This window comes from Mesocricetus auratus, unplaced genomic scaffold (assembly GCF_017639785.1).
Source record: "Mesocricetus auratus isolate SY011 unplaced genomic scaffold, BCM_Maur_2.0 Super-Scaffold_100691, whole genome shotgun sequence".
Classification (NCBI taxonomy): Eukaryota; Metazoa; Chordata; class Mammalia; order Rodentia; family Cricetidae; genus Mesocricetus; species Mesocricetus auratus.
In genome coordinates, this window is record NW_024429267.1 from 52,898,719 (window position 1) to 52,913,710 (window position 14,992).

The window sequence follows — 14,992 nt, forward strand, 5'->3', positions numbered from 1 at the left end:
TCAGATAGCTGAACACATCATCATCTTGACAGGCCTATGAATAGTTGATTCATGACTGTCAGTAGTTAAGGAGACAGTTTTGTGTGTGTGTGTGTGTGTGTGTGTGTGTGTGTGTGTGTGTGCGCGCGCGTCTGTGTGTTTGTGTATCTGTGAGTGTCTGACTATGTGTTTGTGTGTTTGTCTGTCTGCCTGACTGTGTGTCTGTGTGTGTTTGTCTATTGTGGCTGTACATCTCTGTGTGTCTCTGTGTGTGTGTCTGTTTCTGTGTGTGTCTGTATGAGTGTGCCTGTGTGGGTGAGTGTGTGTGTGAGAGAGAGTGAGTGCAGTATGTCTGTGTGGGTGTGTGTCTGTTTCTGTGTGTGTCTGTGTGAGTATACATCTTTGCATATGAGAGTACGTGTGAGAGTAAGTGTGTGTGTTTCCATTTGTGTGTCTGAGTGTGAATGTGTGTGAGTGTTGTGAAAGTGAATGAGTGTGTTTGTGTGTGTCTGTTTCTGTGTGTCTGTGTAATTGTACGTCTTTGCACGTGAGAGAGGCAGAGAGAAAGAGAGTGTGTGTATGTGTGTGTGTGTTTGTTGTACTTGAGGTTCAGAAGCTTATCTGTGTAAAGAAGTTTCAGACCATCCGAGAGCTTGGACGTTAGCATCCTAGGAGGGAGCATGGCTTTCTGACAGCTGTGGTCTGTCTGCCATCACAAACAGAGCAAAGCCTGATTTGGATCGATTTGCCTCATAACCTGCTTGTCACATGACTCATTTGGCTCAGCCCTGTGGTAATGAGCCCCATCTGAGGGGCAAGACAAACTCAGGAGGATCTGAAACTCATCGCACACTCATTCTGAAGCACGGGTCATGCGCCCCTGCCACGAAAGCCTCTGAGAACTGAAAGTGGGAGCGCCTTCTCTGTATGGTGGCACTGGGTCTCTTTGAGCTTGCCAGCACGTGTTGCTGGAGACGATGTCCCCAGTTCTGCTCGCATCACTTCTGGGGTAAGCGTTCACTCCTGTATTTAGGTCATAGGAGAGATCTGATAATGTTTCGTGTGTCCATAGAAGGAGTGTGGTTCCCAAAGTCTTGGGTCATTATTTTGCCCAAGTGGGTGAGAGGTGGGGAGGGGATGTCAGTATTTTGGAAAGAGTACCTCTCCACGTGCTTTGTCACAATAATGGAAAGCTGACTACTGCCACAGCTCCTGGGCACATTTATACCTGATTATTCAAGAGAGGAAGTATTCAAGAGAACACAGAGCAACACGTGAGTTCATGGCTTGGGAGAAGGTGGAAAGTCCTATCCATCAAGGCATATTTCCCAGGAGCCTCTTCATGCAACAGGGAGCACTCGAGTTTTATTTGCTAATCTTTGTCCATGTGGGACAAAGCTGTGATGTACAATTTCAAGGTTCTCACAGACCAGCGCAGAACACACCAATTTTCTATCATTCAAAATATAAAGAGAATCTCCTTAATCATCTCTTCACACTGCTTTCTGAAATAAAGGCTCTCACAGAGTCTGGAGATCTCCAGTTTAGCTAGGTTGGCTAGCTGGAAAATCTCAGGGATCCTCCTGCCTCTGCCTCCCCTGTACTGGGATTACAAGCACACTCCCCCAGTCCCATCCTTATGGAGGTTCGTGGGGATTGAACCCAGAGTCTCCTGTTTGAGCAGCAAGCACTTTGCCCCTAGACTCTCCCAAGCCCCACACTCAGCGTTCTCTCCCCCTTTAAGGCCTCCCCTCTCTCCCTCTCCTGTGAGTTTCATTCCAGCAACCCTGCCTCACCCCATCTGCTGTAGGCTTCTGTGTTTCCTTCTAGAGTGAGAGCCTAGGACCTGTGAATAAACCAAGCGCAGGTAAACGCAGGTCGAGCGATGGCTTTTCCCTTTTACTCCAATCCGTGTGCTGTGCTGATTCACATCTGTTGTTCCATGTCCCTGCTTTCTGTTTGCTGTGGTCATAAAAGGGAAAGGAAGGTCTCCTGAAACGCTGTCCAGTGATACAAGTTTCCATTTCCTTTGGAAAGCAAAACTGACCCCTCTGTGAGCGCAGGGATGAAAGTGGTCTGTGAAATGCAGATTTGTCTGACCAATGGTCCTGGAGGTGAGTGAGGCGGGAGGAGACATGAAAGGGACTCTCCCAAACTGGATCAGAGACGAGTTAAAGCATGAGGGGGTTATTTCTGGAATCTTTACAATAACCCACTTTTGGGGCGCTGTCTGGAGAGTTGGAACAGCCAGCCTGTGCTGCATACGGTGTCCCACCCAGACTCCATTTTTAGGGCTTGATTCTTTCAGTGGAATCCATTATTTGAGATGCCAAGTCAAAAAAAAAAAAAGGCAGTCCTTAAAGTGGGATCATTTTTCTGTCTCTGACGCATTGCAAAAATGTAATCCGAAGTTACGTTTCCCACTTCATGGATGAAGAAAGAATGAGGGCCTTAGAAATGTTTTGACGTAGAACATACATGTTCGGTGACCTTCAAACCCGCCAGGAGGCAGAGGGGTCACCTGCAGTACATGCTGAGGTCTGCCTGGGTGATGTGTTGGGTTAATGTGAGTTAAATCTGAGAAGCTTCCCTCCACGTGTGGCAAATGAGGAGCCTGCAGCGTCTGCTGGAGTTAACACGGCTCTGGCCCGTGCAGCAATGGTGGGAGACTCAGGCCTTACAGTACTCAAAAAGAAAAGTACTAACCATGTTTATTACAGTCTGTGGAATCGTGTGTGTATGTGCATGTGTGTGTTTGCGTGCACGTGTGTGTGCATGTGTGTGCGTGTGTATGTGTTTGCATGCACCCATGTGTGTGTTTGCGTGTATGCATGTGTGTTCGCGCGTGCGCGTGTGTGTGTGTGTGTGTGTGTGTGTGTGTGTGTGTGTGTGTAAAATGGAAGGGCAGTGAGAGAAGACACCATCTAGAACTCTGCCGTCATACATACACACAGAAAGCAGTGGTAATATGATGGGGGAAGTCCTGTACATTTGTTAATAAAGCACTGTTGAGCCAATAGGAATCTAGATAGGTGGGACTAGGAGTCCAGGAGGATTCTGGGAAGGAGAAACACAAGAGATTCAAGATGTAACGCTATGGGGTAGGAGCCCGGAACTATTCTCCATTAAGAAACATACTTAGATTAACAATTATGGGGTAATTACTTAAGTCAGAGCTAGCCAGTAAGAAACAAGCAAGGCCAACAGCTTCATAATTAATATAGCCTCCTGTGTGTTTATTTGGGACTGATGTGGCTCTAGAACCAGGCTGGCGGGAAGGCTCCTCTCAAGGAAAAAGCTTCTCTTTACAGTAATAGCCTTTCCTTGCCTAAAGAATAGAACCAGAGGCAAGAAATTGGCCACTCTTCAGTCCAAATAACTTTATTACAGTAATTTAAAAAATTATCATACAATCATGATAAATACTGTATATTATTATATGACGAAGAGCTAACTTAAAGAAAAGATAGCTCTTGAAGATGGAAATTGTGAAACTTGTAAAACAAAAACCTGAACTTAATTTTCCAGGTGCAATTTGCAATTTCTGCTTCATATGTTATCTATTGTACCCATATCTATCTATCTGTCTGTCTATCTATCTATCTATCTATCTATCTATCTATCTATCTATCTGTCTGTCTATCTATTTATAGAGAGGATTTCTCTGTGTAGCTTTGGAGGCTGTCCTGGCACTTGCTCTGTAGATAAGGCTGGCCTCAAATTCACAGAGATCCACCTAGTGCTGGGATTAAAGGTGTGTGCCACCAACGCCCGGTTTATTGCAGCCATTTTTATTTTTAAGTTTTATCAGATTTATTTATGTGTTTGTGTGCATGTACGTATTTGTCCACAGTTGCCACAATGCATGGATGGAAGTCAGAGAACAACTTGTAGCAGTCTGTGCTCCTGCTGTCCCTTGTTGGTCCCTGGGGTTGAACTCAGATCACCAGGCTTGGTGGCAGGCACCCTTTCCTGGGAGTGGCTTGCCATAAGTGTTGCCGTTTTTAATGGTTCTTTTCTGCTCTCTACCGTGTGGGTCAGGAACTTGGAAAGAAGCACTTAAGCAAGGGGAGTTTATTTTGGATCATGGTCTGAGGGTATCATCTAAACCACCCCAGGTTTGTTTCTAAGTTACTAGGTGGAGACATTGCATTTAAAGCCCCAAAGAGCCTCAGTTGCTGTTAGAAGCTTCTTGGCACTGAATAAATCAGTCTCCAGAATCTCAGCACATGGTTACTTCATGCCAAGAGACGGAGGCAGGTACCATTCTCAGAGACAGTTGCCCCGAAACGATCTGCGAAAAGACGACTCAGCATCTCCATCCTCCTTAGATTGGTCCTCAAACGTCCTTCCACCCCTGAGGTTTGCTGGCTTCCCTGGGGGTGAACCCAGAGCTCTGTGCATGAGAGGAAGCATCTGGTCACTGAGCTACATCCGTAGCTCTACAGGTGAAGTTTGAATGCTGTCCTTGTGTGGCTAACCATTATGTCACTCGCCCACTTACTGCACCAGGCATCAGTTCAGGGAGGAAGGCCCTTTTCTCTGCTAAGAGAGCCAGATGAGGGATGCAGAGGGATCGGGCCACTGCCCACAGGATCCAGAGAGAAATGGGAGCGTACTCTTGTTTGCTCACTCTCAGAGAAGTGATCATTTCTGGGTGATCATTTTAAGAATCCCCGAGAAACATGAACATCCTTCTTAACTCTCAACTTCCCGCTTCTTCTGCTGACCCCCTAAATTTAGTTATTTTCTCTGGACCACAGTAAGGTTAGTGACCCGGGGGAAAAGCAGGACAGACTCACAAGTGTTGGGGCATCACAGGACTACAGAAAAGTGGTGCTGAACAAGGGAACTGAACATTTGAGGCAGTGTGATAGCACTCCAGGGTCATTGCAGCAATCTTAAATGGTTTGGTTTGTTGCTCTCTCTCTCTCTCTCTCTCTCTCTATCTATCTATCTATCTATCTATCTATCTATCTCTCTCTCTCTCTCTCTGTGTGTGTGTGTGTCTGTCTGTCTGTCTCTGTCTTTCTCTCTCTTTCTGTCTCTCGTGTGTGTGTGTGTGTGTGTGTGTGTGTGTGTGTGTGTGTGTGTGTGTGTGTGAATAGCCAGTGGATATCTTCCCACACTTCATTTTTTGAGGCAGGTTCTTTCACCGAATGTGGAGCTCACCACATTTACAAGACCAGCCTGCTTCCAAGCTGCAGGCATCCTCTTGTCTCTGCCTCCCACATCCTGAGATCGCAGGAACACCTACCGCTGTTGGTTTTCACGTGGGTGCTGATGTCTGACCTCGGGTCCTTGTGATGCTTCGTGGTAAGGGCGTTACCATCTTCCCCAGCCTCTGACATGCTTTCACAGCTCCTGTGCCCCTGCTACTGCCTCTGCTGGAGTTTACGGAGGTATGCCTCGCTTCTTGGCGCACAAAGGAAATCTCTGAACAGGAACTGAAATGTGGGTGTTGACCCAAAACAGCTCTTCAGTTGCTATTAGCTCAACTGGCTGTGGGCACATGGTGGAGTATTAAGCTTTGCTTTATGGAGGGTGTAAAATGCTTATTGTGTCCATTCCTCACCTAAAGCTTTCAGTTCAGTTTGGTTTGTTTTTATGACTGTTCATTTCAGCTGGCCTCAAATATATGACAGACATTAGGTTTATTGGTACGTCTGCCATGGTTGTCTCTGTGATGTAAACACCACCGGTGAAGCTAACTGCTTCCTTCAGTCACCAAGATGCTAAACTCCTCTGGTACCTGCTTACTTATGTTAGAAAAAGCATGAATGGGACAGTTTTATTAAGTGGAGGCACACTTTATTCAGATGCACTCTAGAGAGAAATTAGGCTAAAAATATTCATAGTTGGAAAAGGCGTGTCCAGGGGAAATGTAGCCATTTCTTCTTGTTCTGCCAAGCTGAATTGATCTTTTAGCTGCATATGATTTCATGGGCTACAGATCACCAATTTTGCATCATTTAAGCTTGAGAGACTTACACAGATATATTTCAACTCTAAATTATGGGGCAGGGGTATCAGGCTGAGTACGCTATGCAAAGGAATAAGACAAGTAAGGAATTAGAGCAAGTGGGCAGAAAATGCATTAAGAGGCGAAAATTGACTCTTCAAGCATACAACATGAAAATGATCATTGTTTTCTGGGGCATATTTAGTGTTTTGAATACTTTATCAAGTTTTACCACTGACAAACAACTTGGCTAACTTCTCCAAAGGTCATTGACTTTGAAAGTTTTCTGATGGAAAATCGACATAAGCAATCTAAGAATAGGAGAAGTTCATCCCGCCCCCCAGCTCTCCCAAGATTGCATTTCCTGCCCAAAATGCCCTCTGCTCACCACCTACCCCACTGCTACCTCGGCAGACACCCCAGCAAGAAGATTTTGTCATTCAGTGCTACCCCAACTCATATAAAGAACCCCTGAGCTCCTTAGTAAATTTACAGACCACAAGGCATGTCCGTTCAAATCTGACACCAGCTGCTCTGATGGGGCTCTGAAGCCAGGTGGCCTGCATCTTTAAAATGATTGTAGGAAACCCTACAGTTGCTCCTCAAGCCTCATGCGATAGCAAGATAAGCAGCAGACTGCAGGGTGACGACGGGGACACCTGGAGACTCTCTCGGCTTCCTCATCATTTCTTCAACCCACAGAGATAGTTTCTTCACCCACAAAACAGGCCTGTGGATGGCAGCTTGTGCAAACACAGACCTTTCTAGAAAACCATAAAAAGTCATTCCTATCCATATTAAATCTCACCGGTGCAGCTCCACTGCAAAACACCTTTAAGGTAACCAATGACAGTCCAACTTCCCCAAAGGAACAAATAAGTTCACATTGTCCAGCCTGGAAGAAAAGTTGGAGCCTGAATGGAAGGAAGATGGTGCAGTCACGGCGTGCATGAGGAGTGAGATTCCATGTCTAAAGCCACTAAGGGGCAAAGGCTGTCTGTCTTCCAAATAGCGGGGTGCAGCGGATACCTTGGGGAAAACCTGTGGTTTTCTCAGCACTTCGGAAGACTCAGATCCCAAGAGATGCTCGCAGAGGGGAAACAAGAGTGGTGGTTGGGAGCAGGCTCAGATTAAAATCGACTTAAAGAGTATTCATTTTAAGAGATGAATGACGTCGTTCCTAATGGGGGTGTTTAACAGATTCTGGGCACAATGACCTGTCCTTTGTACAGTCCATTGCATAAGTAACAGCTTGACAAATACTAAAAGATGTGGTAGGGAGGCTGTCATGACCCCATACCCCTGATGTCTGACTTTTCCTGTGGAAAAGACACACACACACACACACACACACACACACGTATATATGCAGACAACATATATATACATATATATGCAAAAGATATATACAGTTTTTTAAACTGGCCAGACAAAGCATTCTGAGAAAAAAAAAAACTTCCAGAACTACCATTGAGTCCATTTTGTGTTTGACATCTACTGCTAGGCATGGATGGGGCCTGTGGTTTGTGTAGTCAGTGAGACTCCATTGGAGAAAACAAATATTTCCTTTGTGAGAGGTTACCGATTGGAGGTTGGTTTAAGGCATATTTGTTTTTAAAATCTATGTGCCTAGCCGGGCGTTGGTGGCGCACGCCTTTAATCCCAGCACTTGGGAGGCAGAGGCAGGCGGATCTCTGTGAGTTCGAGGCCAGCCTGGTCTACAAAGCTAGTTCCAGGACAGCCTCCAAAACAATACAGAGAAACCCTATCTCGAAAAACCAAAAAAAAAAATCTATGTGCCTATGTCTACTATGAATTAACGTGTGGGTGTATGAAGGGTCAGAAGGGGACATCTGATCTCCCTGGACCTGGAGTTCCAGGTGGTGTGAGTAGTCATGTTGGTGTCCGGAACCAAGCCTGGGTCCTCTGTAAGGGAGTGAGTGCTGTTCACTTCTGAGCCACCTCTCCAGGCCTCTTGTTTTGATTTTTTTTTTTTGAGACAGGATCTCACATAGCCTAGGTAAGCCTTGAACTCTTGATCCCCCGCCCTCCATCCCCTGTGTGTTGAGATTACAGGTGAGGTGTACACGGCTCCACCCCGGGATATATCCCTGTTAACACTGAGTACGGACACATTTTCAAAAGAGAGATAGTTTCTGGACGTGACCATTGTTCTTTACCAAAGGCTGAGGCACTGCTAGGACAGTCGCTTATCCAACAGCTCCACTTGGCCGGAGAGAGTCGTTTGATTTTGTGTGCCCTTCTGCTCAAGTACCTTTTAAATACTCAGTGCTACCAAGTGTTGATGGCAGGATGACAACAGAATGCCGTTGAAATGACCCAGTCATTACCGGAATGTAATTTAAGAGGGGAAACAGAAATCCTATGGAAAGCTGGGGAGGAAGCTGAGCAATGAAATAGAAATGTCAGGATCTTCCCCCACTTAAGATTCAGGAACCAAGCGCGCACTGAGGCACAGGAAAGAATTTGATTTACAATTTGAAGGAAACGCTGCGGTAAGATAATTGAGAGCCCGAAAGCAATCCCAGCCTTGCCAAATTGCTTTCCCCCATGCACGCTCTGTGTAGGCGCGAGACATGTGTACTTACATTTAGTTTGTGCATATTTTCTTTCCCCTGTGAATACTCCACCCTGCCAGATTAGGCCTGTTTCTCTGCTGTTGCCAGCAAAAAGACAATATCAGAATTGCCCGGTATCAGAGCTTGCCTTGCAGCCTCATAAACAGAAAATAGCTGGTGTTTTGAAGGTGATAATCTGACTGTTAGTGAAAACATTCCGGGTCTTTACACTATAAACATGGGCTCTTTCAAATTAGTCTGAAATGAGCATGGAGAAGCCCAAAGGACTGACAAAATATTTGTTAGCTGTAATAATTGTCACCATTGCAATGGTGGTTAGTGCTAGAGATTCAATAGGTTGTTGACTTTGGGGGTCTTCAGGACTTTCTTACCTCCTTGGTGTTTTTAGACAGAGGAGGCCTTTGCTGTGTGCATAGTAGTAACCACTTCTAGGAAATAACTTCGAGTTCACAGTTCACCGAAAAGGTTAAGAAATTCCCTGCTGCACACAGTCCAGTGGTCACTCAGCACACTCTCTGAGGACAGGGACATTTTAACTTCTTGTAATCTCAGAGAACCCGTAACGAACTTGACCTAGGGAAGTTTCTTTCTCACTCCGGGAGCTCTTGGCTGTGGAAGCTTGTGTACTTTTGTGCCAGACACAAGGGCAGGAATTTGAACTTCCAAAGCACGTTTCTATTAAAACACCCCCTCTATGTTTGCAGTTTGAGAGTTGTAAGCTGGTTAGTTGATGGGGAATTGTCCTCTGACCTCCATGCACATGGTACTGCCATGCACCCTGCCCTCCCCCGCCCTCAAATACAGAAATAAAGTGTGAAAAGGGTTGAAGTAAATTATTTCTGGTTTGCTTATAAACCATGGCAGCCTGACGGCTTCATTTTGATAACAGCTTCACTGAGCCTCGGGAATGTCAGAAGCTGGCCTCAAGTCCGAATGTTCTACGGGTGGGTGGAGCAGGAAACGCCCCTTTTCAGAGGAAAATGGAAGCAAAGCAGCCCTGAAAGTGAGCCTTGCAGATATGCAAATGAGGCTGAAGCCAAGAGCAAGCCTGCTTTAAATTTATTATTTATTTATTTTGGTTTTACGAGACAAGGTTTCTCTGTATTGTTTTGGAGGCTGTCGGTCCTGCCTGTCCTCTAACTCACAGAGATCCACCTGCCTCTGCCTCCCGAGTGCTGGGATTAAAGGCGTGCGTCACCAACGCCCGGCCTGCTTTAAATTTAAAATCGGCAGCATCGGTGCTGCCTCAGTGCCGTGGAACCGGAAGTGGAGGGAGTGGGTATGAGAGTGGCCCCCCAAATCATCCTCAGGACCACAAGCTGCAGGCTCTGAACTGGATGCCTCCTGGCTCTCCTTGACAGACAGGTGACCCTTGTGAGCAAGGCCTTGCAAATGTTGCTCACTGCTGGCACCATGGTGGGATTTCCCTCACTTTTTTCCAGACGGGAGGCCAGTGACCATTGGTTCAAACAAAAAAACAAAACGTGGCTTTGTCACAAAACCCGAGTTAGACCATGGTTCCATATTACCTGGTGACCAAATGGGGAGATCTTAAGAGCATGTAGTGTTACATGACTGAGAAGAAGTTCATGTTACATGTGTGAGCACCCGCAAACATGTGTGATGCATACACATCCATGTATGTACATCCATGTGAGCAGAGAAGCCCATGAGGGTTAATAAGCTGAAGCGTAGAAACCTAAAACCCCCTGGTGCATAGTCACGTAACATTTTCACACATAATGTTTACAGTTTACATTTAAGTACTTTCCCATCGTATTTGCACAGTTACATACATTTTGTTTCCTCATCTTTGATGGGAAGGGATTTTGTTTTATCTTCTTGTCCATAGATGGAGGATTTTCAAATGCTTAAAATTCTAAGGCTTCTCTTAAGTGTAGGAATGATAACCCAAGGGCCCATCACCATTCTATAAACTATTCTCACCAAGAATCATGGACAGAATTCAAGCCAGGTATAGCCATGTGCACCTATAACCACAGAACCAGGAGGCAGAGACAGACAGACAGACAGACAGACAGACAGCTCACTCATTGGCCAACCAGCATAGGCTGAAATGGCAAGTTTCAGGTTCAATATGGGACTCCATATCCTGGGTAACTTTCACTGTCAACTTGACATAGCCTGGGGTCACTTGAGAAGGGAATGTCAACTGACTGACATAGGAGATGCCAGCCCACTGCAGGCAGCAACATTCCCTGGGCAGACAGATGGTCCTAGGTTATATAAGGAAGGGACAGCAAGCAGTGTCTCTCCATGGTGTCTGCTTCAAGTTCCTGTTGATGCTGGACTATAATCTGTAAAATGAAGTGAACTCCTTCCTACACTAAGTTGCTTTTGAGCAGAGTGTTCAATCCCAGCAACAGACGGAACCCAAAGACTCTCATGTGCGCAATTTCCTCGTGTGAAAATAGATGTGCTGCCAGCAGCTCCTTGGGTGCCATGAAGGTAACAAACACAACTCAGCCCGGAGGACACGACTGAGGTCCGCACCAGTTGACTGAAGGTCAGTTCAAGTGCTACGACACTTGGTTTTATCTGCCCTCTTCCCCCTTGCAGGTGGCCCCAGCCATTAAGGAGAGGATGATGAAGAAGGGGAGTCTCATGGTGGGCTACCAGCCCCACCGAGGGAAGGTCAACTTCTTCCGCCAAGTGGTCATCAGCCCTCAAGTGAGCCGGGAGGACATGGACTTCCTGCTGGACGAGATAGAAAGCCTGGGGAGGGGTATGTAGCCTTGTCTTTCATTCCCCCAGAGGCACCAATCCTGCCTTGGGGAGGGACCCAGATCCAGTGCATCTGGAGATATACTAGATAGATGACAATCCTTCTGGTGAGATTCCCGCTGCCGCCAGAAAACCAAAATGCTAAGCAAGTAGTCCTTAAGGGTGCTTTGGCTGCCTAATGCTACTGGTTGTGGAATGGCGAAAGTGGAAGTAAGAAAAAAATTATTCCATCAGATATTATCCCCAGAAACAACCCTGATGAGACCTTAGTCAGTGCCACGTGGATGGAGATTGGATTGTAAACTCCTGTTGCTCCTTAAAGAGCATAGAAACACATAGCTTCGAGCTTACAGCAATGAACCTCACAAGGTAGGCCCTGTGCCACCAGCAAAAGTGTCACCGAGGAACTCACTAAAGATTCACGCTCTCTGCCCTACCCCACACCAGAAATGCTGGTTCTAGTATCCCATGTTTTAATAAGCCCAATTAGTGTGTCTTATGCACAGTGAGATCTGAGAAACAATGTCCAAGCCTTACCAATGCTTTGTCAGAAAAAAGACATGTAAGATTCCAGTAGCCCCTCAACCAGGCTTGGAAAAATACAATTGTGGTGTTTCTACTACAATGTTCATGATGCCTGAAATGTCAAAGATACACCTACATACCCCCCCACACACACCAATATAGAGACTATGCAAGATTCTTACTACCTGAAGATGTATTTTTATTTGGGTTGAAGTCCTCCCCCCACCCCAGGAGTTAAAATGAATCGTTATCTATCCTACTTTATCTGAGTTAAAGATTGGGGTGAAAACCACACACTGGGTAGTGTGCCCTTTTGATCAGTGATAACTGAGTACTAATCTGCTTCTTCAAAATTGCCACTGGGTAGGGAGAAATGATGTACGTATGCGTGGGTCTCTGTCCCTCTTTTCGATTTGGGAATGCATTTCTTATTTTCATTCTTGGCTTTGTAGAGAACAGAATAAGCTGGAGTCGGAGGCTTCACAGCATTCTCTTTCTCAAACTCTGAAATATCACTTAGACTTCTTCAGTGGTCTCTCTTAGCAGAGACTCTGGAATCAGAGAACTTCCCATGGCAGTCCCCCATAGTTCATGGAAGTAGATGGTTATAACTCTCTGTGGCCACCCTCTTAGATTTATTCCTAGAGGGTTTTCTATGACTAAGACACAGACAGGATTCAGAGATGAGGGTGTAAAATGAAGGCCGTGTGTAGAGAGTTTGTCCAGGTATTGGATTTACGATCACCACCTCAAACTGTATCACTAACCGATGACATTGTAATTTTGAGAAACAATGTGTACTGTGCAGCACACACTGAACATTTTCATTGCAGAGTGCATGGTCTTTTGCTAGCTCCGCTCATCAAGGATATTTTTCACTTCACTTTCTGAATTACTTCAAACTCCCTGGTGGTGGGAGCTATCTGTGCATGATTTGATTCTTGTTGCCTTTTAGAAACTGTCCACATAAAATGCTCCTAAAACTGATGCTTGAAGTAAGTTGTATTCTGTGAAATAAAGAGCCGTGTCAGCACTGTGCGTGATTGGCAGTTCCTTTTCTGTCAGTTCTTTCTTTATGGATGCCATCAATTCATTTTTAAGACATGAACTGGGATTCAGCTGGAATTTAGCTTAACAACAGAAGAAACTAGAAATGGTCTGTCTTATTCAACACCTAAAAATTGGAAAAGAATGTACAGCAAAGTATTGGTTTGTTGTTTAGTTGGTTTTTTTTTCTAACAGGCAATCACAGGAACCTTGATAGCCATGGCACAGGTCCCAATGTGCCTTTGATGATACATGGTAGCTTTTTGATTGATGGAAAAAACCATGAGGATCAGATCCTTTACAATCCCATTATTTTTGTTTGTTTCTTGAAGTATTCTGCTAACACTATCAATCAGGTATTTGGTTCAACAGTTATAAGAATAATCATTTGAGAGGGTAGAGTGACAGCTCACTCAGTAAAACATTTGCCTTAGAAGCATGAACACCTGAGTCTGATCCCTTAGAATTCACAAAGAAAAAAAAAGCTGGGTGTGGTGATGGACCCTTGTAATCTAGCCGTGGGCAGAAAGAGGCAGTCAGATCCCTGAGCCAGCCAGCCCCATCTACAGGAGACTCTGTCTCAAACAACAGTAACAAATAGATAAATAAATGAACACATAATAAATAGAATCAAACCAAACCAAAACACAGGCAATGGACAGAAAAGATGACATTGTTTTTTAAAGTCTTCATTCTAGAAGAGACAGAGACTGAAGCCAAAGAAGCTCACAAGTCAAGTGGTGGCAAGGCAAAGACGTTCACCCAGAAGTCAGACTCTGCTGAGAATGGAGAAGAGGTTTTGTTTAAGCATCCTTTCCACACTGCCTTTAAATGAGCTAAGTTGCTGTGGGTGTTACCGGGGTTTGACTCACTGACAGTTGCCAGACCCCTCCTGTTGTCAGGTTGCCCAGGGGATGAGAAGTATCAACTGAGCAATCCCTCTTAGGACAGGCTGGACAGACGTCATAGCAATTGGCTGCTTTCACGAGGCGGAATACACACTACCTCCCAGGTGCGAGGGCCACTGTTACCGGGGCTACAGCATCTCCTTCAGACACTGTGCTCCAGCCATGACTGCTGCAGGTGACACGTATGGGTGACCTGTGATGACCCTGTTAACCCAGCAGCTTTTCAACTTTCTGACTTCACGAAGTAGCATATTCACCTGGTGACCCGACAGAAAGCTCAAGACGAGTGTCATTCGAGGCGAGTGATGGGTCCTTCTGTATAAGTCTCAGGATATGCGCTGGAAGCAGTTGTGATTGCTGCAAATTACAGTCCTACATTTGCATGCCACACCCCCTCCTTGGCTGTTTGGTTTCCCAGCCAGCTAGGAAACATCCCTCTGTACCCCCTCTGTGCCCACTCTGCTTCTCCCAGGATGGTTGACTTGCCTCCTTATGGCCTTTATCATGTCTCCCTTAGGGTGACGATTGCTGTGATGAAACATGAACCATGACCAAAAGCGAATTGGGAAGGAAAGGGTTTGTTTGGCTCATACTTCTGCATCGTAGTTCTACACTGAAGGAAGTCAGGACAGGAACGCAAACAGGGCAGGAACCTAGAGGCAGGAGCTGATGCGGAGGCCATGGGGAAGGGGTGTGCTGCTCACTGGCTTGCTCCTTGGGGCTTGATCAGCTTGGGTTATTTTTTTTGAACCTACCACTACCAGACAAAGTATGGTAGCACCCACGATGGGCTGGGTCTTTTTCCATCAATCATTAATTAGAACTTTCGGATGCATTTCCTTTGTTGAGGTTCCCTGCATTCAGATGACTCTAGCTTGTGTCAGGTTGACAGAAAATCAGCCAACACAAGTATCATGGGATGAGTGGATCCAGTAGAAAACCACAGGGCTGGAAGAGGTGGCAGCACCTGCCACTGTGGAGGTAGTGGCAGCAGCCATAGCAATGGAGAGACAGCAGCTGAAGAGCTCCCGGGAGAGGACCAAGGACAGAGGCAGCGAGGAAGAGAAAGGGTGGGGCTGCATAAGGATGCTGGGCATACAGAGACAGTGAGAGAATGCAAAGAACAAAGTTATCAGAAGGCACAAAGCTCGATGAGACTGCAAGCCCTGACTGCTTGAAGAAGTCAGGGAACGGCCAGGCCCTAAGGGCTGCATCTCTGTATCTTC

The 14,992-nt window shown here is 45.9% G+C and overlaps 1 protein-coding gene across 2 annotated transcripts in view; it reads left to right on the forward strand.

The window, feature by feature from the left end:
* Window positions 1-12,849, forward strand: part of Gadl1 (glutamate decarboxylase like 1) — a 186,943-nt gene extending 174,094 nt beyond the window's left edge. For both annotated transcript variants that reach the window (XM_040740152.1, XM_021230088.2), the window contains exon 15: window positions 11,122-12,849. In XM_040740152.1, the coding sequence (XP_040596086.1) occupies window positions 11,122-11,295 (174 nt within the window). In that variant the 3' untranslated portion in view covers window positions 11,296-12,849. The remainder of the gene's footprint in view (window positions 1-11,121) is intronic.
* Window positions 12,850-14,992: the final 2,143 nt, after the last annotated feature.